At 42.7% G+C, this 26,418-nt stretch overlaps 1 protein-coding gene across 1 annotated transcript in view; it reads right to left on the bottom strand.

Annotated features, from left to right (window-relative positions):
- STK10 (serine/threonine kinase 10) overlaps window positions 1–26,418 on the bottom strand; it is a 2,623,461-nt gene that overhangs the window by 722,792 nt on the left and 1,874,251 nt on the right. The window contains exon 10 of the mRNA XM_044069104.1: window positions 26,088–26,218. Coding sequence (XP_043925039.1) covers window positions 26,088–26,218 — 131 coding nt within the window. The remainder of the gene's footprint in view (window positions 1–26,087; window positions 26,219–26,418) is intronic.

The raw sequence follows: 26,418 nt of genomic DNA, 5'->3' as shown, positions 1-26,418 counted from the left end.
GATACAGCAAGTATATTGTTAAGTTATGCCACCCAGTGGCAACAGACAAAGCTATAGTTGCCTGGGGGCCTTGCAGGTGTGTACGCCAGCCAAAACAATGTTTAAAAAATAACTAGTAAAATTAACAAATGTGCTGTAAAAGGAAATGTAAATAACCAGTCACAATGTTTAAAATTAGAAGTTATGTACCTACCATAACGTTCCATGTTAGTTGTCTTCTTCTCGCCTTCTTTCTTGCTGGATGGGTTCGGAGCCGATCCTCGGCTCCGACTCGGCCACTCTAAAAGCTCAAGAGCTAGTTCCACCGGTTCGAGGCTCCCCTATATCCCACAATGCTAGGCGGTAACTCCTCAGATCTCGTTTGAAAGCTAAGCCCAGCAAGTAAATTCCATAAAAGGAACAAAAGTAAACTCCTCTATGTCTGTCCTGGCTAGGGGGAAGGAGGGTGGGACGCAAGAAAGAAGGAGAGAAGAAGACAACTAACATGGAATGTTATGGTAGGTACATAACTTCTAAATGTTAAGTTGTCTATCTCGCCTTCATTCTTGCTGGATGGGACCGCGTCCCTAGCACCTTGTCCCGGGTGGCCTATCGGAACAGACTCTTGAGTACAGTGGAACCAAAGTTGGCTCGGTCTCTAGAGGCCAAGTCCAACTTATAATGAGAAATGAAGGTATGGGGAGAAGCCCAAGTAGCTGCAGAACAAATCAAATCAATAGGCAGCCTATCCTGGAAAGCTATAGAAGTGGCTAAAGCTCTAGTTGAATGAGCCCTGGGTTTGGATGGCAACTGTTGATGTCTGATCTCATACACAAGGGTAATCGACGAAGTAAGCCATCTAGAGAGAGATACTTTAGAAACTGGAAGGCCCATTCTACCTTCTGCATAAGAAACAAACAGTTGATCAGACTTCCTGAATTGTTTGGTCCTGTCCAAATAGTACCTAAGTTGGCGATGAACATCTAAACAGTGTAACTTTTGTTCTGACCTATTAGAATAATTAGGGAAGAAGACAGGAAGCTCAATGGTTTGATTCAAATTTGCCAGTGAAGCTACCTTGGGCAAAAAGGACGGGTTAGTACGTAAGGACACCCTATCCTTATGAAACACAAGATAAGGGGGTCGACTACACAGAGCATGGAGTTCGGGGACTCTTCTAGCTGAAGTGATAGCTACTAAAAAGAGTGTTTTCCAAGATAGTAACTTTATTGAACATGAAGCCGCAGGTTCAAAGGGGGGAAGAATTAAGGACGTCAGAACCAAGTTGAGATCCCATTGAGGAGGAGGATCCCTGATTGGTGGTTTGAGGAGAAAAACTCCCTTTAAAAAGGCTTTGCAGAGTTTGTGAGACATAATGGAGGACTCTGAGACTCCAACATGAAAGTTCGATATTGCTGCCAATTGAACCCTAATGATAGATGGAGACGAACCTGAGTGGAAAAGTTCAGCTAGAAAGTCTAGAACTGATTGAATGGAAGCAGTGAAAGGATCTATATTCTTTGACTGCGTCCAATAGGAAAAACGTTTCCACTTGTTATGATAAATCTTCCGAGTGGAAGCTTTATGAGAGGCTATCAAAATATCTCTAACTGAGCGAGATATCCGAGGAAGCCTGGCTAGAGTTGGAATTGGAGGGACCACGCTGTGAGGTTCAGAGAAGGAAGGGAGTGGTGCAACTGACCCGACTGATGGGCCAAGAGGTCTGGAACTGGGTCCAGATGCCAAGGTTGCTCCAACAGATAATGGTGGAGAAACGGGAACCAAACCTGTCGAGGCCAGTAAGGGGCAATAAGGATCAAGGAAGCTTTCTGAGCGATGGCTTTCTGTATTAGCTGAGATATCAGTGGGAAGGGAGCAAAAGCATACAGAAGTCCCCGGGGCCAATCGTGTACTAGAGCGCCTCTGCTGGGGTGGCCTGGTTGGGGAAAGAGGGTGAAAAAATCGTCGCACTTGCTATTTTGGGGAGTAGCGAAAAGGTCGCAGCAAGGCCGGCCCCACTTTCGAAAAACTTTCTCCAACACTGAATTCTTCAGAGACCACTCGTGAGAATAGCTCTGCTCAATTTGTCTGCAATCACATTGGGCTTCCCGGGAATGTGCATTGCTAACAGAAACCGCTGAGAAGAAATCACCCATTGCCACAGTCTGAGTGCCTCTCGACATAGGGGGTAAGATCTGGTTCCGCCTTGTTTGTTGATGTACCACACTACAGACATATTGTCTGTCTGAATTGCTATAGTTCCCTTGGGAAGAAAGTCTTGTAAGGCTTGCAATGCTAGAAGCACTGCTCTCATCTCTAGGACATTTATGTGCAAGTGGCACTTGAAAGGTTGCCACATGCCTTGGACTGTCCTGCCCTGGTAATGCCCCCCTCACCCGATCAGGGAGGCGTCCGTTGTCACTGTAGCAACCGGAGGGGAGGGGATGAAAGGTCTCCCTAGGTGGAGCTGGGGAGATGTGATCCACCAAGAGAGATGATTCTTGCACGATTGAGTTATCCGAATAGGATGGGACATTGGAAGTCGTTGGAAAGACCATTGTGTGAAGAGCATCCATTGTAAAATTCTCATATGGAAGCGAGCTAATGGTAGAAGAGGGATGGCCGCCGCCATAATCCCTAAGACTTTCAGGATCAATCTGGCTTTGACTTTGTTGCTCTGCAAGACAAGAGAGACCTGTCTGTGTATGTCTGCTATTCTCTGCTCTGTGAGTCTGGCTGACATGTTGACTGTGTCTAGATTTGCGCCTACAAAGGTAATAACACGACAAGGCGACAAGACAGACTTTTCATAATTTATTGAAATGCCTAGTGCCTGATATGTGTGAAAGGTGTAGTCTCTGGCGAGAAGCAAGAGATGCTTGGTGGGGGCTGTAAGGAGCCAGTCGTCTAAATAAGGAAACACCTGGAATCCTTGTCGTCTCAGATGAGAGGCTACCACTGCCATGCATTTGGTAAACACTCGGGGGGGCTGTAGTGAGACCAAAGGGCAGGGCTCTGAATTGGAAATGACTGGTTCCCAGCCTGAAGCGGAGGAACCTCCTGGAGCGTCGACTCATTCTGATGTGATAGTACGTGTCCTGGAGATCTATAGAGCACATCCAGCTGTCCCGCCCCAAAAGGGGTAGAATGGACTGCAGCGTGACCATCCGGAACTTTGTTTTCTTGACAAACTTGTTCAAGTTGCTGAGATCCAAAATGGGTCTCCAGTCCCCTGTTTTCTTTGGAACCAAAAAGAATTTGGAGTACATTCCGGATCCTGTTTGGTCTGCTGGAACTGGTTGAATGGCTCTTTTTGCGAGCAGCTTTGAAATTTCTAATGCTGCTTGCTCCCTTTGACTGGGTGGAACGTCTGGAAGGGATTTTTTGGATTGCTTCAGAATGAAAAGGAATGGGATTCTGTAGCCTTCGGAAATGATAGACTGTACCCACCTGTCTTGAGTTAGGGATAGCCAGGCTTCTGGGTACAGTGATAACCTTCCCCCGACTGCCTCCGAAGGTGGACAATCGGGCAACACCTCAGGGATGCTGAAAGGGCTTGTCGGTAAAGGATTCTCGACTGCCCTAATTCTGCGGGCCCCCTCTGCCTCTAGGATGGCGTCTACCATTATTGTTCCCCCCCTCTGCCTCTAAAGGGGAATCGACTCTGTGCGTCAGGCAAATCTCCCTGAGATTGTTTGCGGAACCACATCTTTCCCCCCTTCTGGCCTTTGGGGTAAGGCTTAGAAGGAGTAGAAAAATGGACTCCGACGGCAGAGAGAGGTTTGCCATCAGTCTCGCACCTAGTCAGGGTTTCCTTCACTTGAGGACCAAAGAGGGATGATCCATCAAAAGGGGAATTAGTGAAGGATGCCTTGAAAGGGTCCGCAAAGTTACATAGCCGCATCCAGGCGTGCCGACGCAAGGCTACACCTGTACCTGCCGCTCTACTTGCTCCATCCGCCGCATATGAAAGGAGGCGCATGGAGGAGTTAGTTATAGAATTAAGGGTTGCCAGCTGAGAGCTCATTCTATCCTGAAAACCCGCAGCTGTTGGGTCCTTTAACATTTCGCTCACTTCCTTGAGTAAATCCCTCTGAAGATGAGTGAAATGACACAGGTAATTCAGCGATCGCATAGTAAAGGTCGCTGACGAGAACATCCGCTTCCCGTACCTGTCCATCGACCTAGACTCCTTGTTAGGAGGATGAACAGGCACCGAAGGATCGGCTAACTCCTTCTTGGTGGCCGCAGCCACCACCATAGTATCAACAGAGATGCCTTTGGTTAAAAATTCTTTGTCCTTGGGGGCAGTGATAAATTTTGATGGTCTCCTAGGGGTGGGTTCCACTGAATCAGGAGCCGCCCAAGCCTTCTTTGCCACCACTTGCATAAAGGGGTCAAAGGGAGGGGACACCCAGGAGGTGGAAGGGCGAGAACCAAACGCCCCAAGATACACTGATTCATCCTCTGAAGGGTTGCAGGCTGGCCAATTCCCCCTCTGTTTTAGGATTTCGAGGATGTCTGCAAAGGAGACATCTTCAGAGGGGGAACGAGGGAAGCCTTCAGATTCCTCTAAATCAGTGTCAGAGGTGACAGACTTAGGGGAGTCAATGTGCTTCCTCTTACACTGCCTCTTCCTAGGGGGCTCTCCTACCGGGTCAGGAGAGGCCTCGGAAGAGGAGGAGATCCCCACTGGGGAAACTTGAGGAGCTGGCTCTCTACGGTCGGGGATGAGAGAGTGAGCAGAAATCACCGGAGGCACTGTGGAAGGAGGGGCAGAAGGAGCCGACTGTGGAGTTGAACCTGGTTCTAACACACTCCTCATGACCTCGAAGGCACTCCTGTCAGGCAGAGCCGGAGGTCTCCGCTCCGAAAAGCTGAAAACCTCCCCCGGCACCGACAGTGATGGCTCCGAGGCCGATGTCGGAGCCGAACTCACCAGCGCCGAAGCACCGAGAGGGAGAGCGAGGTCGGACAAGGGTCCTATGCCACTCGCCCCCCCCCGGAGCCGACGAGGGAAGTCCGGCACCGAGATGCCTCCAAGGAAGACATCGGAGCAGACGACGGCACCGAAGACAAAGGTATCGGTTCCGACGCCACCACAGTCTCGGGTCCGAGCCGCCCCGGCTCCGAACTCAAAAAAGTCAGAGGAGGAATATTTTGAGTAATGGGAATAGTTCTCGACTGTTGAGTCGGACTTTGAAGCATCTGGGCTAGTGCCTCGGACTTAAGAAATCGACTCACTACTCTCTGAAGGTCATGATCCGATAGTCTGGAAGACCTAGAGGAGTGAGATCTATGGCTCCATTCAGACAGCAAAGGTGATGCTGGAGCCGAATGAACGGGGCCGATAGATGGGGATCGGGACCTTTTTCTAGATGTTGGTTCCGACAACTTGATCGGAGCCGACACAGTTATGTCTTCCTCGGCTCCGGCCGGAGCCGAGGAAATAGTAGGGCAAGTGTTCGAGATTCATCGGCTCCGGCCAGAGCCGATGTTCGAATAGCCTTAGGACCCCCAGAAGACGGCTCAGAGACCGGAGCCGAAGGTCTGGAAGGCTTAGAGGTTTTCCCCGAGGATTGAGTCGAGGGACCCTCAGGCTTCAATAAGCCCCTTAATATAAGTTTATTTTTTCACTCTTGCAGGACTCTAGGGCTGAAGCCATGGCAAACAGCACATGAGTCCTGCAGGAGTAAAGGTCCCAGGCAGTACACACAAGAAGTGTGACCGTCTGTCAGAGACATCTTCTGACAGCACGAGTCACACTTCTTAAAGCCTGAGACCTTTGAGTCCTTAGACATGTCTAAGAAGAGAAGTGTAACCACACAAACACACACACACACCGATTACACTTATTAGAAAAATAATTTAAACTAAATTAAATTAAGTTTAGAAGTAAATTAGACAAATAAATCCCTATAAACACAGTCACTCACTACTAGGAAGGGAGGGACTGGGCCTAAGGCCCAAGGGAAAATTTTCTAGTGAGTTTTTGGAAAAAGGGGGGAAAATTACTGGGAATGGGATAGAACTACTCACTGTATAAAACTATTTAGAAAAACTAACTTAAAAAGGGGGAAAAAAGCTAAGAAATAACTAGTTTCTTTTCAAAAAATAACCTGAGCCGGTAGGAACCCACCTCGATCGCTGTAGCGGCAAACGAGATCTGAGGAGTTACCGCCTAGCATTGTGGGATATAGGGGAGCCTCGAGCCGGTGGAACTAGCTCTCGAGCTTTTAGAGTGGCCAAGTCGGAGCCGAGGATCGGCTCCGAACCCATCCAGCAAGAATGAAGGCGAGATAGACAACTTAACATCATAACTGTTAAGGACCACATCTGCTAATAACAAGAACTGTAAATATCCAGTCACCTATGCAGACTTGTCTGGTAGGTATAAAGTGTTATTCTTGGCTTGCAATAACTGTAGGGAGAAACCGGACCATAGCAGTGGTTTTATCTGGCAATGTTGCAGTTGCTGGGGGGTGAGCTGGGATGATGCAGGTAGACCAAGTGTGTTGCAGGTGTGCACACTGAAAAGGGTCTGGGGAAGCTTCATCACCACAAACAGGCTAAAAGTAGACAGAGGAAAAGTAGAAAAGGAGATTAGTAATGGAGAAGTTAAAGAAGTAGAAATAGGGGTTATGGAGTACCTACGAAGTGAAGGATTCAGTGTAGAAAATCTAATTTAGAAAGCACTACAACAGGACAGAGTAATGGATATCCAAATTAAGGGGAAACCAGTGGAACAGGAAGCAATTGGTTAGGCACCATATGAAGATAATTTGAGCCGTCAACAGGAAACCAGTATAAATGTTCACTTGAAGCTAGACAGCAAGGAAAGGAACAGGAAACTGTGGAAACTCTGATGCAGTTATAAGGAGTGATAGGCCAGTGAGTTCCCATATAACAGAGCAACAGATGGCACAGGATGAAACTGAAGAGAATGTGCCACAGGAAGATGATAAAGAATCTTCTATGGAACACCCACAGGAAATAGAAAACACGGGGTGTGCTCTCAGTTTGGAAGAAAACGAGCTAAGAGAAGAGTTGCTTGATTTAGTAGACATAGATAGATATGCTAAGATAAATGAAAGAAATAGATTGCAGAAGGTTAATAAAACCTAAAAAGTCAGAAGTCTGATAAAACAAATGAACACAGTAATTAGGACTGTTCATAGAGATCCATGTGATATAACAGAAGTAAGCAGGATATATTACTGTGCAGCTAAATTGATAACTGATAAAGTTCTACCACAAGAACACAGGGTAGTGAGGGAAAGGAAGGGGAGAAATCGAATACCATCATGGAAATATGGAATACAGGAAACTATAAAGCAGCTAGGACAAGAAGTGTCACTGTTAGAAGACTATAGACGAGGGAACAGATTAGCAAAAATACTAAGAAAGTTAGATGTCATAAAAGCAATGTGCAATACTAGAACAGACCAGGATCTATAATGAACTATCGCAAATAAACAAAACATTTCAGCATAGGCGGAAAACCTTAGAAGATACATAGATAAATATAAAGGAAAAGTACAAACTTTATTGAAGACCCAAAAAAGTTTTATGGAGAAGTGGGAAACAAGATAAAAGGAATTGAAAGACCGCCAAATAAAAAGAAGAAACAGATACATTTTGGAGAAGTATCTATGAAGATCCTGTGGAACTTAAAGATGCAAAATGGATAGAAGAAGTTAAAGAAAGAATAAAAAGTTTAAAAGTACAGGATATGAAATGGGATGAAGTAACAGCCAGAGAGAGATTGAAGCAAAGTTAAGAAAAGCCTCTAATTGGAAAACCCCTGCCCAGATGCAGTACCTAACTTTTGACTGAAAGTATTAATATCTTTGCATGAAGATTTAGCCATGAGTAAGAACTATTTATATGCACACCCCGAAGACACTAACCTGGTTCACAACAGGAAAAACAATGCTCCTACTTAAGAGTGAACCTGCAAGCTACCCTAGAAATTAAGGACCAATAATATGCCTTACAATGACGTATAAACTATACATGGGAATTGATGCTGATAGAGTTTATAGTCATTTAGAAGAAAACTCAATTATGGCAGTAGAACAAAAGAAAATCATATGGAACAAAGGGTCATTTGTTGTTAAAGTCATAGTGGAGAACTGTAAAAAGGAGAAGAATCTAAGTATGGTATGGATTGACTACAAAAAAGCATTTGATAGTATCCCACATTCATGGATAAAAGAGTGCTTAAAATTTATAGTACACCCTACACTGATAGACTACATTACAGTGACCATGAAACAGTGGCAGACCACTTTGCAATTAAGCCATGATAAAGGACAAATTATTATCCTACGGATAAAATTTCAAAGGGGGATATTCTAGGGTGACTCTGTCATCGCTGTTATTCTGCCTTGCCCTTAACCCATTAAACTGTCTACGTAACAGCTTAGGCCATGGCTATAATTTGGCTCCTAGTAAATAACAAAGTTTAAAGACTTCTCATCTTCTATTTGTCAATGATTTAAAACTGTATAGCTAATCAGATGAGGAACTGAAAGCACAACTGCAAGTTGTCAAAACTTTTTCCGATGATATAAGAATGTAAATTTGGTCTTGATAAATGTGCAAAAGCAACCTTTAAAGCAGGAAAACATCAGTTTGGTACAAGAATGTGATACAAAAGAACTTGAGCAAGAAGGATTGTATAAATATTTGGGAATTGATGAAGGATCACTAATAAAACACGAGCAAATGCAAATAAAACTTGGTAAAGAATATTTCAGAAGACAAATTAATCCTGAAAACAGCATTGACATCTAGGAACAAAATCCAAGCTATACACCAATTTGTTCTTTTTATCCTGTCTTACAGTTTTGGAGTGATTGATTGGCCTCAAAATGTGTCGGATAGATTAGACAGGAAAAGAAGGATGCTTTATGCTCACCAAATGATTTAAAAAAATCAGTGCATACCAAGATTAAATATTCTCTGTTCAGGAGGAGGAATGAGCCTCCTTGAAACTGATTACATGTATAGCTCTGCAATCGTGGGACTCTACACATATTTGCCAACCTCAAAAGATCCAAATGTAATGAAAGTTTTGAAACATGAGGAGAATAAACCTAAGATGACTTGTCTGCTTAATCTAGCAGAAGCATATCAGCGTCAAGCAGGAATGGAAATCAAACCAGAAGTAGATAAAAATCAGGCAGCAACTGAATGTGCCAAAAAACAAAGCAAGAATATAAGGTGAAGGACAAGATGAGAAGGCAAGAAATGTGGAAAATGCATAAATATAGTTGCAAGTATAGAAAACTTCTGGAAGAACTTCATGTTGATCAGGTGAATTTAAACCAAGACATGAAAGGTTACTATTGGTGGCCCAAGATAGCGGGCTGCATACATGTTGGTTTACAAAGTCCACTGAACATGTGGGAGAAACAGACAAATGTAGGTTTTGTAAAACTGAATTGGAAACAGTTGCACACCTCATTGCTGGTTGCGACATACTAATAGCAGGAGGACTGTATACTGAAAGGCATAATAATGCGACAAGACTGTTGCATTGGGGATTGTGCAACATTATGGCATTAAAGTAGCTGAAAAACACTGGAAACATGAGCCGCAAAGCATCATAGAAAATTAAGAAGTCTACATCTCATGGGATCATCCATTACCAACAGTTGAAAAGATAGATGCAAGGAAACCAGAAATAGTGGTCCAAGAAAAGAACACAAAAGTAGCATTGGTCATTGAAATTGACACACCCAGTGACTATAGTGTCCTGCGTACAGAGACACAAATGCATAAAAAAAGAAGTTATATCCTTACCATAACGTTCCATGTGGAGTGTTCATCTCGCCTTTGTTCTTACACATGGGTGTCGGAGCCAATCCTCGGCTCCGAGTCGGCCGCTTAGCAAAGCTATGCATCTAGGAGAAGCTCGAGACCAACCTACCTCCCACAATTCCCTCTGCCTGTACCTCAGATCTAGTTTGCAACAAAACCAGATCCAGCAATAACACAGGTTATGAGTATAAGGGAATACATAAGTATACAAAGGACCAGACACTAGCCCAAGCCAGTAGGAACAACAGAGAGACCACTAGTGGGAGACAAACAGACCAGACTTCTAAATCCGTACGTTCTTCCAGATCCAAGGGTGGGAGGGTGGGGATGTAAGAACAAAGGCGAGATGAACACTCCACATGGAACGTTATGGTAAGGACATTACTTCTTTATGTGAGAGTGTTCAATCTCGCCATTTGTTCTTACACATGGGTAGCGTCCCTAGCTCCGTTACCCTGAAAGACTCACGGAAGAACGTTCCTGAGCACAGTGGAACCAAAAGATGCTCTATCCCTGGAAGTCCTGTCAACTTTATAATGAGTGATGAAGGTATGCGGTTTAGACCAAGTGGCGGCTGCACAAATCGTATCCAATGGTAGACGAGCTGCATGAGCTAGAGATGTGGAAACTGACCTAGTAGAATGTCCCTTTGGTTTGGAGGGCAAATTCTGATTTGAAGCAGAGTAAACAAAGGTTATACAATCAGTTAGCCATTTAGAAAGTGTGCGCTTCGTCACTGCCATGCCCTTTTGTTGTCATAAAGGCTATAAAGAGTTGGTCCGCTTTCCTATGGTCCTTAGTTCTATCCAGGTAAAATCTAAGTTGTCTATGAACATCCAATTTGTGCAGCATATATTCCAGCTTGTTGGAGTGATTTTTGAAAAATGTAGGAAGCTCAATGGACTGATTAATATTGTTAACTGAACAAACCTTAGGAAGGAAGGAAGGGTTGGTGCGTAATGAAACCCTGTCAGGGTGAAAAATTAAATATGGCTGTTTGATGGAAAGAGCCTGAAGTTCTGATACTCATCTGGCTGAAGTGATAGCAACTAGGAAAAGAGTTTTCCATGACAAGAACTTTAAGGAACAGGAAGAAGCTGGTTCAAAAGGCGGTAGAATTAGTTGGGATAAAAGCAAATTTAGATTCCAAGGAGCTGTAGGTAACCTAACTGTTGGTCTGAGATGAAAAGACCCTTTCATGAAGGCTTTACAAAGCCTATGAGCCATAATGGGAGCTCCGTTTTCTCCTACATGAAAGTTGGAAATAGCGGCCAACTGAACTTTTAAAGTGGCGGTAGATGCTCCTTGATGAAATAGCATGGACAGGAACTCCAAAATCTTGTTCAGAGGGGCTACTAAGGGATCCAAGTTCTGTGTTGTGGCTCAGCAAACGAAACGTTTCCACTTACTGGTTTATATTTTGGTAGTGGAAGCCTTATGAGAGGTGACCAGAATGTCCTGAACCACCGGAGAGAGAAGATCAGACCTGGCTAAGTAGGGAAGCGGAGCAGCCAAGCTGCTAACTTGAGGGATAGGAGCGACGGGTGAGGAGCTCCTGACGAATGAGTCAGCAAGTCTGGCACTGGGTCCAGAATCCAAGGCTCCCGCAATTGGTGGGCTTGAAGAAAGGGGAACCAAATCTGTTGAGGCCAGAATGGGGCAATGAGAATTATAGTCCTCTCCTGGTCCTTGGCTTTCTGAAGAAATTTCGGTATCAGTGGTATAGGAGGGAAAGCGTATAGGAGACCCGGGGACCAATCGTGAATCAGAGCATCCCTGGGGACATCCCCTGGAGGGGGTAAAAGGGCAAAGTATCTTCTGCACTTGGTGTTCATTGGAGACGCAAACAGATCGCAGCAAGGCTGGCCCCATTTGCGGAAAATCCTATCTGCCACATACTGATTGAGGGACCACTCGTGAGGTAACAGGATGGCTCTGCTCAACCTGTCCGCTACGACGTTGGATGTGCGTTGCTATTAGAAAGCGACCCATGGATTCTGCCCATTGCCAAATTCTCATGGCCTCTCTGCACAACTGGTAAGACTTGGTTCCTCCCCGTTTATGTACCAGACTACGGACATGTTGTCCGTCTGTACTGCAATGGTCCCTAGAGGTAGAAGGGGGGAGAAGTGTTGCAACGCTAGGAACACTGCCCTCATCTCTAGAACATTTATGTGCAGGTTGTACTCTAAGCTGGACCATTCGCCTTGGACTGTCTGTCCCTGAAAGATGCCCCCCCACCCTATCAGGGAAGCATCCGTGGTCACTGTGGCTGTTGGTTTGGGTAACACAAACGGCCGGCTGCTGAAGTTGTGATTCTGTAACCACCAAGACAGGTGAGCTTTGCAGGTATTCATTATGTGAATCTCGTGTGTTAGGGGTAACTGTTGGAATGACCACTGTGCGAACAGCAGCCACTGGAGAACTCTCATGTGTAGCCTCCCCATGGGAACTGCAATGAGGGACGCTGACATGAGCCGTAAGACTTTCAGGACAAGACTGGCTGGGGACTTTTTGGACAAAAGTAGATGAGATATGTGATCTTGCAGGCAAGCTATTCTTGAGAAGGGCAGTTTTAGTAGCATAGAACGGGTATCTAGATCTGCACCTATAAATGAAATATGTTGCGAGGGCTGTAACACAGATTTTTCGAAATTTATCGAAATCCCTAGCTGAGCACAAAGGCTTATTGTGTAGTCCCTGGCCTGTATCAGTTGATGCTCGGTGGTGGCAATAAGGAGCCAGTCGTCCAGATACGGAAACACCCGGAATCCTAGGCGCCTCAAGTGAGACGCTACCACTGCCATGCATTTGGTGAAAACCCTGGGGGCTGAGGTTAGACCAAAGGGCAGGGCCCGAAACTGAAAGTGGCTGGCTCCCAGCCAGAAGCGCAGGTGATCTCTGGACACTCTGGCCATTTTGATGTGGTAGTAGGCATCCCTGAGATCTATTGAGCACATCCAGTCGTCCTTCTGTAAAAACAGAAGGATCGATTTAAGCGTGACCATCTGAAACTTTTCTTTCTTCACAAACGTATTGAGATTGCTTAGGTCCAGAATTAGCCTCCAGTCCCCTGTCTTCTTTGGAACTAAAAAGAACCTTGAGTAAGTTCCGGATCCTCTTTGGTCCGCCGGGACTGGTTGGATGACTCTTTTTTCTAGCAGCTTTGAGATTTCTATAGCTGCAGGTTTTCGCAGATGGGGTGGTACATCTGGGAATCTCTTTTGTGGTAATGGGGGAAATACAAAGGGAATTTTGTAGCCTCTGGTAATAATGCTTTTTACCCAATTGTCTGAAGTAAGACTTTGCCAGGCCTGAGGGTATAAAGCTAAGCGCCCCCTGACTGCCTCCAGAGCAGGACAGTCGGGCCTCCTTTCAGGAGTGCTGGAAAGGCTTCCCAGGGATGGTATCCCTGTCGCCTTGATTCTGCGGACCCCCTCTGCCGCCAGGGTGGCGTCTTCCACCTCTGCCCCCTCCTCTGCCTCTGGAGGGGGCATCACCCTGTGTGCCTGGGAAAGAACCCTGGGGTTTACGAAACCACATCTTTCCACCTCGTTGCCCTTTGGGGTACGGTCTGGATGGGGTGGAAAAATGGACTCCGACAGCAGACAGTCTTTCCCTCCTGCTCACACCAGGTTAGGGTCTCCTTTACTTTGGGGCCAAAAAGAGTGGCACCATCAAAGGGGGCGTTAGTAAAGGAAGAGTTGAAGGCTTCCGCAAAGGAGCACAGCCGCATCCAGGATTGTCTACGAAGAGCAATCGCTGAAGCTGCAGCCCTACTCGACCCCTCGGTCGCATACGAGATGAGCCTCATGGACGAGTTGACTATGGATGTAAGGGTGTTGAGTTCTGCTGTCACTTTGTCCGAGACAGCAGCATCTGTATTACCCTGGAGGGTATCTCCCAACTCTTTGACTAGATCCCTCTGTAATCATGTAAAATGCGTCAAGTAGTTCAGCGATAGCATAGAGAAAGTCGCTGAACTAAAAATGCGCTTCCCATATCTGTCCATGGTCCTAGAGTCTCTGTTAGGGGGATGGACAGACGAGGAACATCCGGACATCTCCTTTTTAGTGGCTGCAGCCACCACCATAGCGTCCACTGGAACTCCCTTAGTAAGGTAAGACTTGTCCTGAGGGGCAGTGATGTACTTGTTAGGTTTCCTGGGAACTGGCTCCACTGTGTCAGGAGTCTCCCACGCCCTTCGAGCAATTAACTCCATTAACTCATCGAAGGGTGGAGTGACCCAGGAGGAGGAAGGGCGAGCACCAAATGCCTTCAGCAGAACCGACTCATCCTCAGAAGGGGGTAGGGCCTGCCAATCACCTCTCTGCTTCAGGATCTCCAGGATGTCAGCAAAGGAGACATCCTCTGAGGGTGATTTCGGGGACGCTTCTGACTCATCTAAGTCAGTATCCGAAGTTAAAGATTCTTGTGGAGAATCTAAGTGCCTCCTCTTGTACAACTTTTTCCTCGGAACGTCATCGGGAGGGGCTTCCGATTTGGCCTCCGAGGAAGAAGGGGCTCCCTCTGGGAGTGGCTGAGACACTGGTGCTCTACGCTTGTGGGTAGCCGTGGGTGCAGAAGAAGACAACGGACCTTTATGGGAGAGAGAAGTTGTTTCTGTTGACGTGGTTGTCTGAGAAGACAATACCTTCCTCATGAGGTCAAAGGCCCCCGGACCCCAAGCCGAAGAGTCCCCCGGTTCCGAGGAACGCGGAAGTGTCTCCGACGCGGGGGCCAAGGGTATCGACCCTGAGGACGGAGCTGAAGTGATCCGTGCCGAGGCACTGAGAGGGAGAGTTGGTACCGAAAGATCGGTTCGACTCTCGGTCCTGGAACCCAGGAGGGATCGTCGGTTCCGCGAGTCCGCCAACGGTTCCGACAGAGTCGAGGTCAATGGTGCCGACCGAGAAAGGGACGGTTCTGGCACCAAGGGCTCCACAGTCATCAAATCAACATCTCTCGGCTCCGAAAGCTGTGCAGGCCTCGGAGGAGGATCAGATGGAGATAAAGGAAGGCCTTCGAGTCTCGACACCAACTGGGAGGAGACTGAAATGAGCTTGGACAAGGCCGTGTTCTCCATTAACTTCTGCACCACACGATCTACGTCGGTGTCGGAGAGAGGTCTAGAAGAACGGGTCGAAGAAACCGAGGACGGTACCGACCTCAATAAGGCAGGAGGTGGAAGCTCCGACACCGGTTCCAAGACTCGAGGCTCAGTGACAGTAAGAAGCTCGACACTCAGCCCCGAAGCCTGTGGAACCGGTGAGCGAACTTTAAACGAAGAAGTCAGAGCCGATGACATGGGCTCCGATGTCTTCGATCCCTTCGAGGACTTAGAAGCCTGGTCCGACTTGTCAAGCTCTTCTTGGAAGGAAGGCTTCAAAAGACCCCTATCCATAAGCTTCCTGCGCCTATCTGTCATGACCCTTCCACTAAAAGAATGACAAATAGAGCAGTCTTCTTGTAGATGGAGAGGGCCAAGACAGTAGACACAGGAGCTGTGGTTGTCAGTGACAGACATATTTTGCCCACGCTGACACCTCTTAAATCCCGACTTAGCTTTTTCAGACATATTCTGAAGAAAAAGCAAACAATTATAGCAAGAAACAGTCTAAAAGGATAGACTCAAGTCCACAAACACAGACTACTATCAATCAAAATCAAACCTAAACTAGGAGGGGTAGGCCTGAAGGAAAAACAAGTATATAACTATAAAAATTATATATATATAACGGGAAGTTGAACTAGACACACACACGCACTAAGGATAAACTTCTTTAACAGAAAATAGAAAAATCTTATCTTCCCAAAGTTGGTCAGAGCTCTCAAAATTCGATGCGATCGATTGCAGCGGCAAACTAGATCTGAGGTACAGGCAGAGGGAATTGTGGGAGGTAGGTTGGTCTCGAGCTTCTCCTAGATGCATAGCTTTGCTAAGCGGCCGACTCGGAGCCGAGGATCGGCTCCGACACCCATGTGTAAGAACAAACGGCGAGATTGAACACTCTCACATTATAAGGATTTGCAGGCAGAAACGAGAGCAATGCGGAAAAAAGATACCCAGGTAGTTCCAATAGTAGTAGGAGTAACGGGTCTTATAAAAAAAGAGTCTACAATCGTATTTAGATATGCTACCTATACATGTAACTGAATTACAGGAGGAGTCAGTACAGGGCACATTGTGGGTGCTGCAAAAAGCACTACTGGCTGACATCAAAAAGTGAAAATACTAATTTCATGAACTTTAATCTTACTTTGACTTAGAAATGGGGTCCATTCCCGTCACAGTATTAGAAACTCAAAAGATTTGGAAAAATTTAAAAATACCAGTAATCCACACTAGCACCTCTGTCAGGCGAAGCAATAAAGCCACAGATAAAATCTTCAGTGAACACTCGTTTATTTAGCAGATACCAACAGTTGCAGAACCACCAGCACTAACACAAAACACATAAACATCTTAAAGTCTCCGTTTTCATTTGATACACTTCACCAGATGTGGGCCATCCATTTTTTACTGTTGGCTTGTCTCCTAGTGGACCCTAAGAAGCAAACTGGACATGTGACTCGACTCTTCTTCAAATATACAGAGCTTGTCCTTCTCTTAGTGTTAATGAGTCTGAGAAGAAGTCTGCTTGTCAAGTGATAAAAATAACTTTTTCAGCAGCAAAACCATTATAAAACAGCAGACAAATGAGCAACAATCTCACAAAATTATCTCAGTGGGTCTTTATTGCGTTTAGCCCTTCTATCATTGTTCCTTTGCTACATCAAGTGATTACAGTGTCTTGTGTTATACTTGTATACTTGTGTTAGTAGGTCCAGTCTGTGAGAAGGCTTGTAGAAATTGCTCCTGGTCATTTTGAAAAGGAAGAATCATGGTTGCCTGGGCCAGAAGGGAGTCACCCACATTGAACTTTAGGATTCCTTCTGAATCTTCAGAAATGCCCTGGATATTAGTGGAAACTGAGGAAAAGCATACAAGAGCATTCCTTTCTAAGGAAAGAAAAGGCGTCTGTCTTACAGGAATAGAACCTCACCAGATGATTGTTCAGAGAGGAAGCAAAGAGGTCTACTTGAGGAACTCCTCAAAGATGGATGAAATTTTGGAAGACCCCTGATCTAGTTTCCATTCAAGAGGGTCTGCCCTGGTCCTGCTCAGCTTGTTTACAAAACAGTTTTGCGCTAACAGACACCTATAGAGTGACATTGTGGCTAGTCTCCAAAGCGGGTATAACTTGATTCCTCCTTGCCTGATGTACCACAAGGCTGTAATATTTTCTGTAACCATTTGAAGAGGTCCCAGGGCCAAAGATGTTTCAGAGAGCTGTGTGTCTTGTTCAGGGCAAACATCTCCTTGACATTTATATGCCTGCATCAGTCCTTGGTGTCCCAAACACCCTGTACTTTTATCCCTCCTAAAATGTTTTCCAAGCAAAGGCAGAAGTATCTGTTGTGACTAACTACTTTTCAGTAACAAGGGAGAAGGGGGGATCACTTGCAAGATGGCTGCACATTGAGTAACAACTTAATTCTAGCTCTCCCAGGGTGAAAATGGAAACTCAGCAGAGAAGGCCAGTAGACTTGTGTTTATGGGTAAATCTCAGTAACTGGCTAGTAAGTGTATTGCCTGGGTACCAGGAAAAAATACAGAGGACTTGGAAAAATCAGCTACAAAAAGTGAGGAAGACACACTGACTGGGGAAAGTTCTGCAGCTGCTCAGCAAAAAGCAATGCAACCTTCAAACATGAATTCCAGTAACCTTCAGGAAGATACAAGACAACTGCACACAGACCAGGTTAAAATAAATGAACACTGATGGAGTTTATCAACACAAACAACAAAAGGATGGAAAAAATGGAAGACGCTTTAAATAGATATTCAGATGAGATGATAAAGCTGCAAAAATTAGACGGCGAAATGAAGAAAAGGCTAGATGAATATGAGACTGCTCAGGAAGAGAGGTTTCAATAAATAATAGAATTAGATGACAGAGTATGTGGGGAAAACCTGAGCTTTCCAGCTATACCAGAGAAGCTGAAGGAACAGATAAGAAACTGGAAGTACAAATAAGCAATTGGAGTGGTATTCCACAGCAGGAGTTGTTAGTTGAAATGGCACATTGTGTGTATGCTCCAAACCTGACTATAAGAAAGCAAACTAGACTTTTAATAGTAAAGATGCAATCCTACCAGCAGAAGGGAGTTGATCTTGACAAAACTGTGGCAGAAGGACAAAGTACTAAAAGTGGGACAGCAGAGTGTTTGTGGAGAATGATTACTCAGTACACCAGGCAGAACAGAAGCAAATTTATTCCACTAATCAGGGAATGTTGAGACACAGGTGTGAGATTTAAACGGCTGTATGCAGCTGAGCTGTCTTCAAAGCATTCTTCTCTGGAAGTACAAAATCATTTTTGATGAAGTACATGCTAAGGAGAAAATACAAAAGTTTGTCCAACAAAAAGTGAGCTGTGAAACAGAAAGAGATTCTGCTTCTTGTTCATCTGGTAATAAAGACCACAGACAGACCGTACCTGTGAAACTTTTTCCAATGTTTCAATGGAAAATGCTGGAGTGAAGGAAGGGAGCACGAGAGTTGACTAGAAGAATCAAGAGTACGTTGGAAATGAAGCAGAGACCATTTTGGGGAGATGGAAATGAACAGCAATAAAACCAGTAACAATGTGAGATTACAATGCAATAATTATATGTGTGAAATATGACAGAACACGAAAATCTGGAAACATTGGACTTTTTTAGAAATTGTTGTACTTGTGGGGGACTCTAAAGCATACGCCCTACTTCATCTCATTAATGTTCAAAAAATTATTTCGAGAACAGAAGAGGAGGAAGAAAGTTAACTGTAAGTAAATATTTTTTTTCTTACTACACTAGAAGCACTACTTTGTGGTGTATTGCTTTCTTTGCATACTGTAAAGTAAAGTTTTCTCAGTTAATTTAAAGTGTAATAGGGACAAGTATGCCTATGTTGCTGTTTTTTTTCTTTTTTTTTCTCTCTCTTCTCTCTTTCTTCTAGTTCAGCTTTAAGAAATGTAAGCAATGCAATAAAAAAAAAAGCCTGGTTAAAACAGCAAGACAAAATAAAAATTAATGTGCTTTTTCACATTCTTGCATGGGGAAATGACTGGATTAAGGACCTTTGATTTAGTAACAAGTTTTAAGAGTCAGCAAGTAAATAAAAAGAATATTAAACTGAAGCCACGGTGCTGCAGCGGTAGCATTGTTGCCTTACAGCAAGAGGTTCTCCTGTTTGATTCTCCACTGGAGCGCCTACTGTGTGGAGTCTGCATGCCCTCCTCATGGTCGAGTGGCGTTCGAAAGACATGCGTGTATAGGCGTGCCTTCGCTTTGGTTTGGCATCAGGCTGGCACCTCGGCACTGTAAAAATCTACTGCCAATCATTAGCGGACCGCTGTGACAACCCCTAACTGGGAAAAGCTGAAAGAAGAACATTAAATATTATGAGTCTTTTTTCTGGCAAATATATGTATGCTCAGTAGCAGTTCTACAGCTGATCTTCATGTTTCCATTGGAAACAATCTGATAAACAGAAACTGGCTGTCTGATTATTGTGTCTCCATGGTGGCAATCTGATAAAGAGAAACTGAGTACAGTCTGGTGGAGAGTGACTGGCTGAAAAAAAAAAAAACTGCAAAATGAAATTGGCTAGGAAATAATGTTCTCTAAAAGCATTCAAGGGGTTTCCCCAGCTGGGAGAGCTATAAAAAAGAAAAAAACAATAAACACTTAGTAGAAGCAAAGGCTGCACCATGCATCTTAGAATGTTTAACCTTTCTTTTAGGTTAACTCATGTTTATGAGTGTGGCTGTCAGTTTGGAACTTCTATTCCTATTAGGAGGGTAAAACTTCAGTATTTGAAGATGCACATAGTTTAGTGTTTGTGTTAGTATTAAGTTAACAGGTTTTAGGGGGTTATTGGGGTGTGGGTTTTTTTTCCTGTTTGTGGGATTTCAATAAAATGAGTTTTGTAAGATGTGACATAGGCTCAAGTGCGTATGAAAAGAAACAATTGTATAAAAGTTCAGCCTGTCAAACAATGTATGCATGAAATACAATAGCTTGAACTAGACAGTTAGCATCAAAGGAGATGGGAATAATAACTTTTTAATGCAATAATGCTTTCTGTAATGTCTTTAAATGTCAACGATCTCACAGATAAATACAAAAAGAGTATATAAGAGTTTATATTAAAAATGTAGAATGCAAATAATTATGTTACAGGAGACGCACTTAAAGAACTGAACATGTGAATCTGATAAAGAAAGTTTTTCAAGATGGTTATTCAGCAGTATACCTGGAACAAAGGAAAAGATGAGTACTTACATTAATGGCAAGAGGAGCTCCAATAGTGATAGAAAAGGATAAAAAAAGAAAATGGTGGATTTGTAGTGCTAAGTGCTACTGGCAAGGGAGGCGGATTACACTGGCATGTATTTATATTCCACCTAAAACTGCTATAACGGAACTTAAGAAACTTCTGGGAGAAATCATCAGTTTTCAGCAACTAATATTACTTATAGGTGGGGACTGGAACGTGATTTGCAACGGGGAAGATGTATCTGGAGGGCCCAGAAGGGAAAGTATAACAAAGGAGGGTAGATTTTTGAAAAACACTTATAAAAATATTTGGCATGGCAGATGTGAATTCAGTAATAGGAGTTCAGAGTGAATTTACATATTATTGCCCAAGATATCAAAACTGGGCTAGGCTAGACAGAATTTACATTTCACAGGAACATGTGCATTTGATTGAAGGTCTTGCTATAACTATTTCAGATCATGCGCCAGTAATGACTAAAATAAAAACACAGGGTAATGAAATAAAAATGAGACACTGGCACTTTCCCACCTATCTGTTGAAAAGAGAAGAATTTAAGGAATGGGTAGTGCAGATTACTCAGGAGCTATTAGAAAAGATAGAAATTCCTTCTGAAAATACAGCTAGGGAGTAGGATAAAATTAAGGTGGAGTTTAAAAACGGTGTAAATAAAAGAAAGGGAGCTATGGTTGAGAAGTGATATGAATTATTTAAAAGCAACTGTTTTTTGATAATAACAGTAGGGCACAATAAGTCTGTATAAAGCAAAGAAATATAGAAATCAAGAAAAGATAGAAATGGAAATGTTTATGGAACAATTAAATATGCCAAGGTTAGAGTTAGATGAGGCTCAATTACAAATGGTTAGGATAGGAGGAGATGAGACAAAAATTGTGATGTACAACCTATCTAAAGGAAAGTCCCCAGGAATAGATGGTATTCCTGTGGAAGTTTGGAAGGTAGGAGGGGAAAAACTAATAATGATCTGGAAGGTTTTAACAGTATTTTAAGAGGAGAAGAAGCACAAACATCCTGGAAGAAAGCAGTGGTAGCTGTAATACCTAAAGAGGGTAAAGATCCATCAGACCCAGCTTCATACAAGCCCATTTCTCTACTAAACCATGATTATAAAGTGTTCATGTCTATAATGGCTAAAAAAATGACAAAAGTAATGCCAAAACTGATAGATATGAATAAATGTGGTTTTGTGGAGGGGAGGCAAACATCTGACAACATTAACAGAACATTAATGATCCAGAAGAAAGAATGAAAGAAAATACCATTGTTGTTGGAGGGTCTTGATGCAGAGAAAGCATTTGACAAGAGTAAGCTAGGAATGAGCAGGGCAATGGAAGCATTTGCATTTCCAGAAAAAAATTATACAATTGATTAGGAGGACATATGAGGGATCAGAGGCGAACATTAAAGTGGGTGGGGTCCTCTCTGATAATTTCTGCTTAGGCAGATGAACCAAGCAGGGGAGTCCTCGTTCCTCTTTGTTATTTTCATTATATTTAGAACCACTGGCAAAGAAAATAAGGACTCAGAAATTTAAGGATATAATTAGTATGGTGGCCAAGAAAAGCTGGCTCTATTTGCAGAGGATATTATTTTATACCTGACAAAGCCAAAAAGAGATATTACATTGTTGTGGAACATTGTGAGACAGTTTCAAATCTTTTTTGGATACAAAATGAATGAAGCTAAAACAAAGGCAATAGTGATAAATTATGTACCCACACATGAACTGGTTCAGAAATATCCATTTATGGGGACATGATAAAATGAAGAATTTAGGAATATGGATTAAGAATGATTCTGGTGTGGCAGCTAAGGGTATGTGGGAACAGACTAAAAAGATAATACAAAAGCTGAGGAAATTGAAGCTTTGTTGTATGGATATGGATAGTAAGATATGAGCAGTCAAGATGTTTAGTCCCTTTAGTCTTATACACACGTCAGGCATATTTTTATCAATCAGAGGAGAAGTTGTGGATAGCAGTTAATAAAGATCTGGCAGACATTATCTAGGAAGGGAAGATGGCAACAGTCAAGTGGGATAAGTTGACTCTTCCAGTGGAACAGGGTGGATTGGAATTACCCAATTGAAGGGGCATTTCAAAGCCTATACCTTATACAAGTAGAAAACTATAATTCAAACTGGAAAGGGATGATGTTGAAACACGGGGAAAGCTCAAGAAACAAGGAGAGACTGGGATATTGGATGCAGGCCTGCAAGAGAATAACAATAATCATATAGAATATTATATCCATAAAGTATCAGAATGTATTCTAAGAACTAAGCCAACACGGGAATGGAGAAAGGAGATTTTGCCAATAGGGATGACTGCAATAAGGGATATAGACGATAAGCAAGAGTAGGTTGAAATTTATTGGAGAAAACTGGCAAAGAAATCAAGGTATTGGGAGCAAATAACTACAGAGGGAAAGGTAATAGAATGGAAAGAGGCCAAGAATTTATTTGGGCTGAGGGTTAGAGATTGCTTTCCCTATCAAGGATTGATAACTGAGTATAGACAAAAAGAAACAAATTTGGGGGGGGGGCTAAATGAAAGACCAGCACTGGTAGAGTTAATAATAGAATCTAGAACAGAAGCTACCATTAAAAAAGAAATAATTAGTACAGCATTTAAAATATTGCATGATAACTCTAAGAATCAATCAAATGAGTTTAGAAAAGATTAGGAAGAGAGATTGGATAAACAATTCACAAAAAAAAAACAATGGGAGGATATAATGTGCAACAAAATCTAGAAGATTTAGGATTTTTACTTGGAAATGTTTACATAGATATTTTATACACCAAGCAGACTCCAGAGAATTTGTCAAATATTGAAGGTGTGACAGGGAAGAAAGATGTACTTGGGAACATATTTTCTGGGAGTAAGGTGGGTTGGTGGACTTTAAGGATTCTCTGCAGGATGCACCGACAGAGATGCTGGGTGGGCAGATTGGTGTGATGAAGGAGATGATTTTCTGAGCTATGACACAGAATCGGAATTGCCTAGACATGGTAAGGCCTTGTGTCTAATTATGGTGGCTACCACAAAAGCAATTACTAGAAAATGGAAATCAAAATCTAAACCAACTATATTAGAAGTAGCGAATATAGTAACAGAGATAAAACAACTGGAACTGAGATCTTTACAAAAAAGGGTAGGAGTAAACTACATAAGAAAACAATGGGAACTGTGGGAACAATACATACAGGGGAGGAATGAGATTTAAAATAAGGCAGAACTTAAATGAGCTATGTAATCTTTGAATGAAAATGATTGGGTAGATTGTAAAGGATGTAAAATGTTTGCAAATGGGAGTGTGTCAGTATGGTGTATGATGTAAAATGCTAGTAACTAGGATTGTACCTGTGTGTTTTGTTTTCATTTACATAAATGTATGATTGATTATGTCAAAAGTGATGGTTTAATAAAGATGTTTCTTATTTAAAAAAAGGCAAGAATTGAATAATTTATGTAACGTTGCTTAGGTTATATGATATATAGCAATATATGTGAAGCATAATGTTTGTACATGCAAACTTGTTAATACAGTTTGATTACTTTTACATAAATGTAAATTTGCTTATGTCACAAGTGATAATTCAGTACAGGTGTTTAAAAAAAACATCAATGTCAGAACCTCTACACTTTTTGGCACTTCATTCTGCTAATCTTAAACTCAGGTCCATAGCTAACTTACACTGAGGGCAACTGTTATGCAGCCAGTGATTCTAAGTCTGTATACACATGCAAACACACAAGAATTACGAAAAAGGAACATGAATCTGACCATTTGATTTGCAACCCAAAAGTAATCTGCTTCCGCAGAGATAAATATGTGATTCTCAGCCTGCTACACGTACTTTGGACACTACCTTAGATGATATACAACTAGCTAGGAGATATGCTGAACATCCAAAAGGGAAGTACAAAAGCCTACATTGCTCAGTTTCACCCTGAAGTGCTTATATTGTCACTGAATCCACCCTTAGCACAAAGTTAGGGAAGCTACACAGACAATTTCTGAAAAAATGGAACTCAAACATGTCTGGGTGAAAGCTGACCATCATAGTCTAATGTTTGTCTAGATCATAAAATTCAAAATCAGAGAAAAGGCATACATGGATTTCTTTTCAAAAGTGGGACTATAGACACATGCACAAAAAAAATTGCAGCTCCTGAGAACCACCCCAAATGAAAGACCCTCAGGAAAGGTAACTAGCAGAGAAGGTGCATATACCTTCCCTTTCAATTTCCAGCAGAGAAAATGCAATGGCAGATGATATGAAGAAACAGAGAGAAAATGACAAATTCAAACCATTAACCCTCCCATGATGCAGTAAAACACAAAGGGGGGCTACACCACCCCCCTTTATAACAGCATTTAACACACTACAGTTTAGAACAACATTAGATGACAGTGAATCTGAATCAATTCAATGAATTAATGATCCACAAAAAAATCAAGGACAAATCAGCATTTAGAAACTGGACTGGCGCATAAATGAAATTGATCTCAAAACTAGGAAATTTCTTCCACATTCATTTGTTTTCTTTTTTTGTTATGTTTATTTTTGGTCCTTCTCAAGACTGACTGTCTATTTCCATACATTATCCATGAGACTCGCTCCTCTCCATCCTGACAAATATCAGCACTCTGACATTGCCCCATGTCTTTGGAAATCTGCCTCTGAAATGTTCTGATCTTCTTGGACACATTGTGGACTCAGAAATGCAACCACTGGTAGTCCCACCTGTAGTTCTCTAAGAATTTATACCCATCAATATTTACCTACATTGTGGTGGTAGCCAGTGAATACATTGCTGAAACAAAGCTTGCAATATATGATTAAAATTGAGTGCCTAGCACATGAGCTAGAGTGAGATCTCCTCTTTAAAAGTCTGAAGCCTTTGCTTTGCTGCTTTCTTGCTTTACTAGGCTTCTGGACACTCACATGGCATTAAAACAATGGCCAAGCCACCATCCTTCCCAAGTACAGATAAAGCTTGATGTCAACCGTCATTACCAACCCATCCTTCCCTGGTTTTAGCACCTGTGGCTGCTAGTTGAAACCAGATGCTAAAGCTGCAATGAGGATCTTTTCTCTCTGCACCATACATCTAATTTTTACAGTTTTTTCAGCTTGAATGCAAGTTTACCTATGAGTATAAGGGGCATACAATCTGAGAAGGCATTTACAAATAGTTTTTTTCAACAGCACAAAGACGCGACTGGCCAGACAGTATTGTAACTAGACAAGTTTAGAAACAATCCTTTATGTGGGTCACTGGAAAATTAATGGGATAAGGAAAGTTTAAGCAATCAGTGACTGCGCTCATTCCTTTGGTGGGGGAGGTAGTTACAAGCACTAATAGGTTGTTTTTACAAACATGACTTATTAGCACTTTTCTGCATTCAGGTGTTCGTTGAAGTGGTCAGATTTTGAACTGTTCATCCTTTTGGTCTATCCTACAAAGCAGAGGTAAGGCACTCAGTGAAGATCCTGCTACAGCTGAAGGACCTCTTTTGGGTGATGGCCATGTCATCTAACAAAACAATGGTACACATCTAGCTGGTGTTCCTAAGTTGACAGGCTGCTGTTTGCGTGAAACAAGACACCTTGGCAACAGGCAACACTGGCACAACAGATACTAAACATTGCTTCTAATGAGAATTCAGAAGTGTAAATTACTATGGCCACAGAAACAAAGGTGAAAGTAAAAATGCTACAGGAATAAAGCAGACAATTTAATATTAGTGCTTTGCGTCAGTCCTGCAGAGCTTATCACTAAGCTTTAAGAAGTCCCCTGAATAATTAAAAAAAAAAAATCATGCACAAAAAATAAAAGCCCTACTTCAATTTACAAGAAATCCTTTAGTTTCTACTTGCCTAAGAAACCGCATCTCTTCATCTTTCTTTTCGTCATCACTTATTACCTTGGAGGTTGTCACACTTACTTCCACTCCATCCACAACAAACTTTCTTGTTCGCTTCAGAGTTTTGTTTTGAAAATTAGAGTTCTGCCATTAAAAGAAAAGTAAAATCAGATTTTATTCACATAAATGCATGAAGGAAATATACATTCTAATTCTTTAATTTTCAGGACATATTTATTAGATGCACGATACAACTGAAAGCTGCTCACTGTAAATTTTATACAGAAAATCTCAATCCAAAATATTGCAGATTAATACATTCTAATTTTTCAATTTTCAGACAT

Source organism: Protopterus annectens, chromosome 4.part0 (genome assembly GCF_019279795.1).
Source record: "Protopterus annectens isolate FY-2018-M chromosome 4.part0, PAN1.0, whole genome shotgun sequence".
Taxonomy (NCBI): domain Eukaryota; kingdom Metazoa; phylum Chordata; order Ceratodontiformes; family Protopteridae; genus Protopterus; species Protopterus annectens.
Note: the sequence above shows the minus strand (reverse complement) of the source record. Positions and strands in the feature narration are given on the sequence as shown.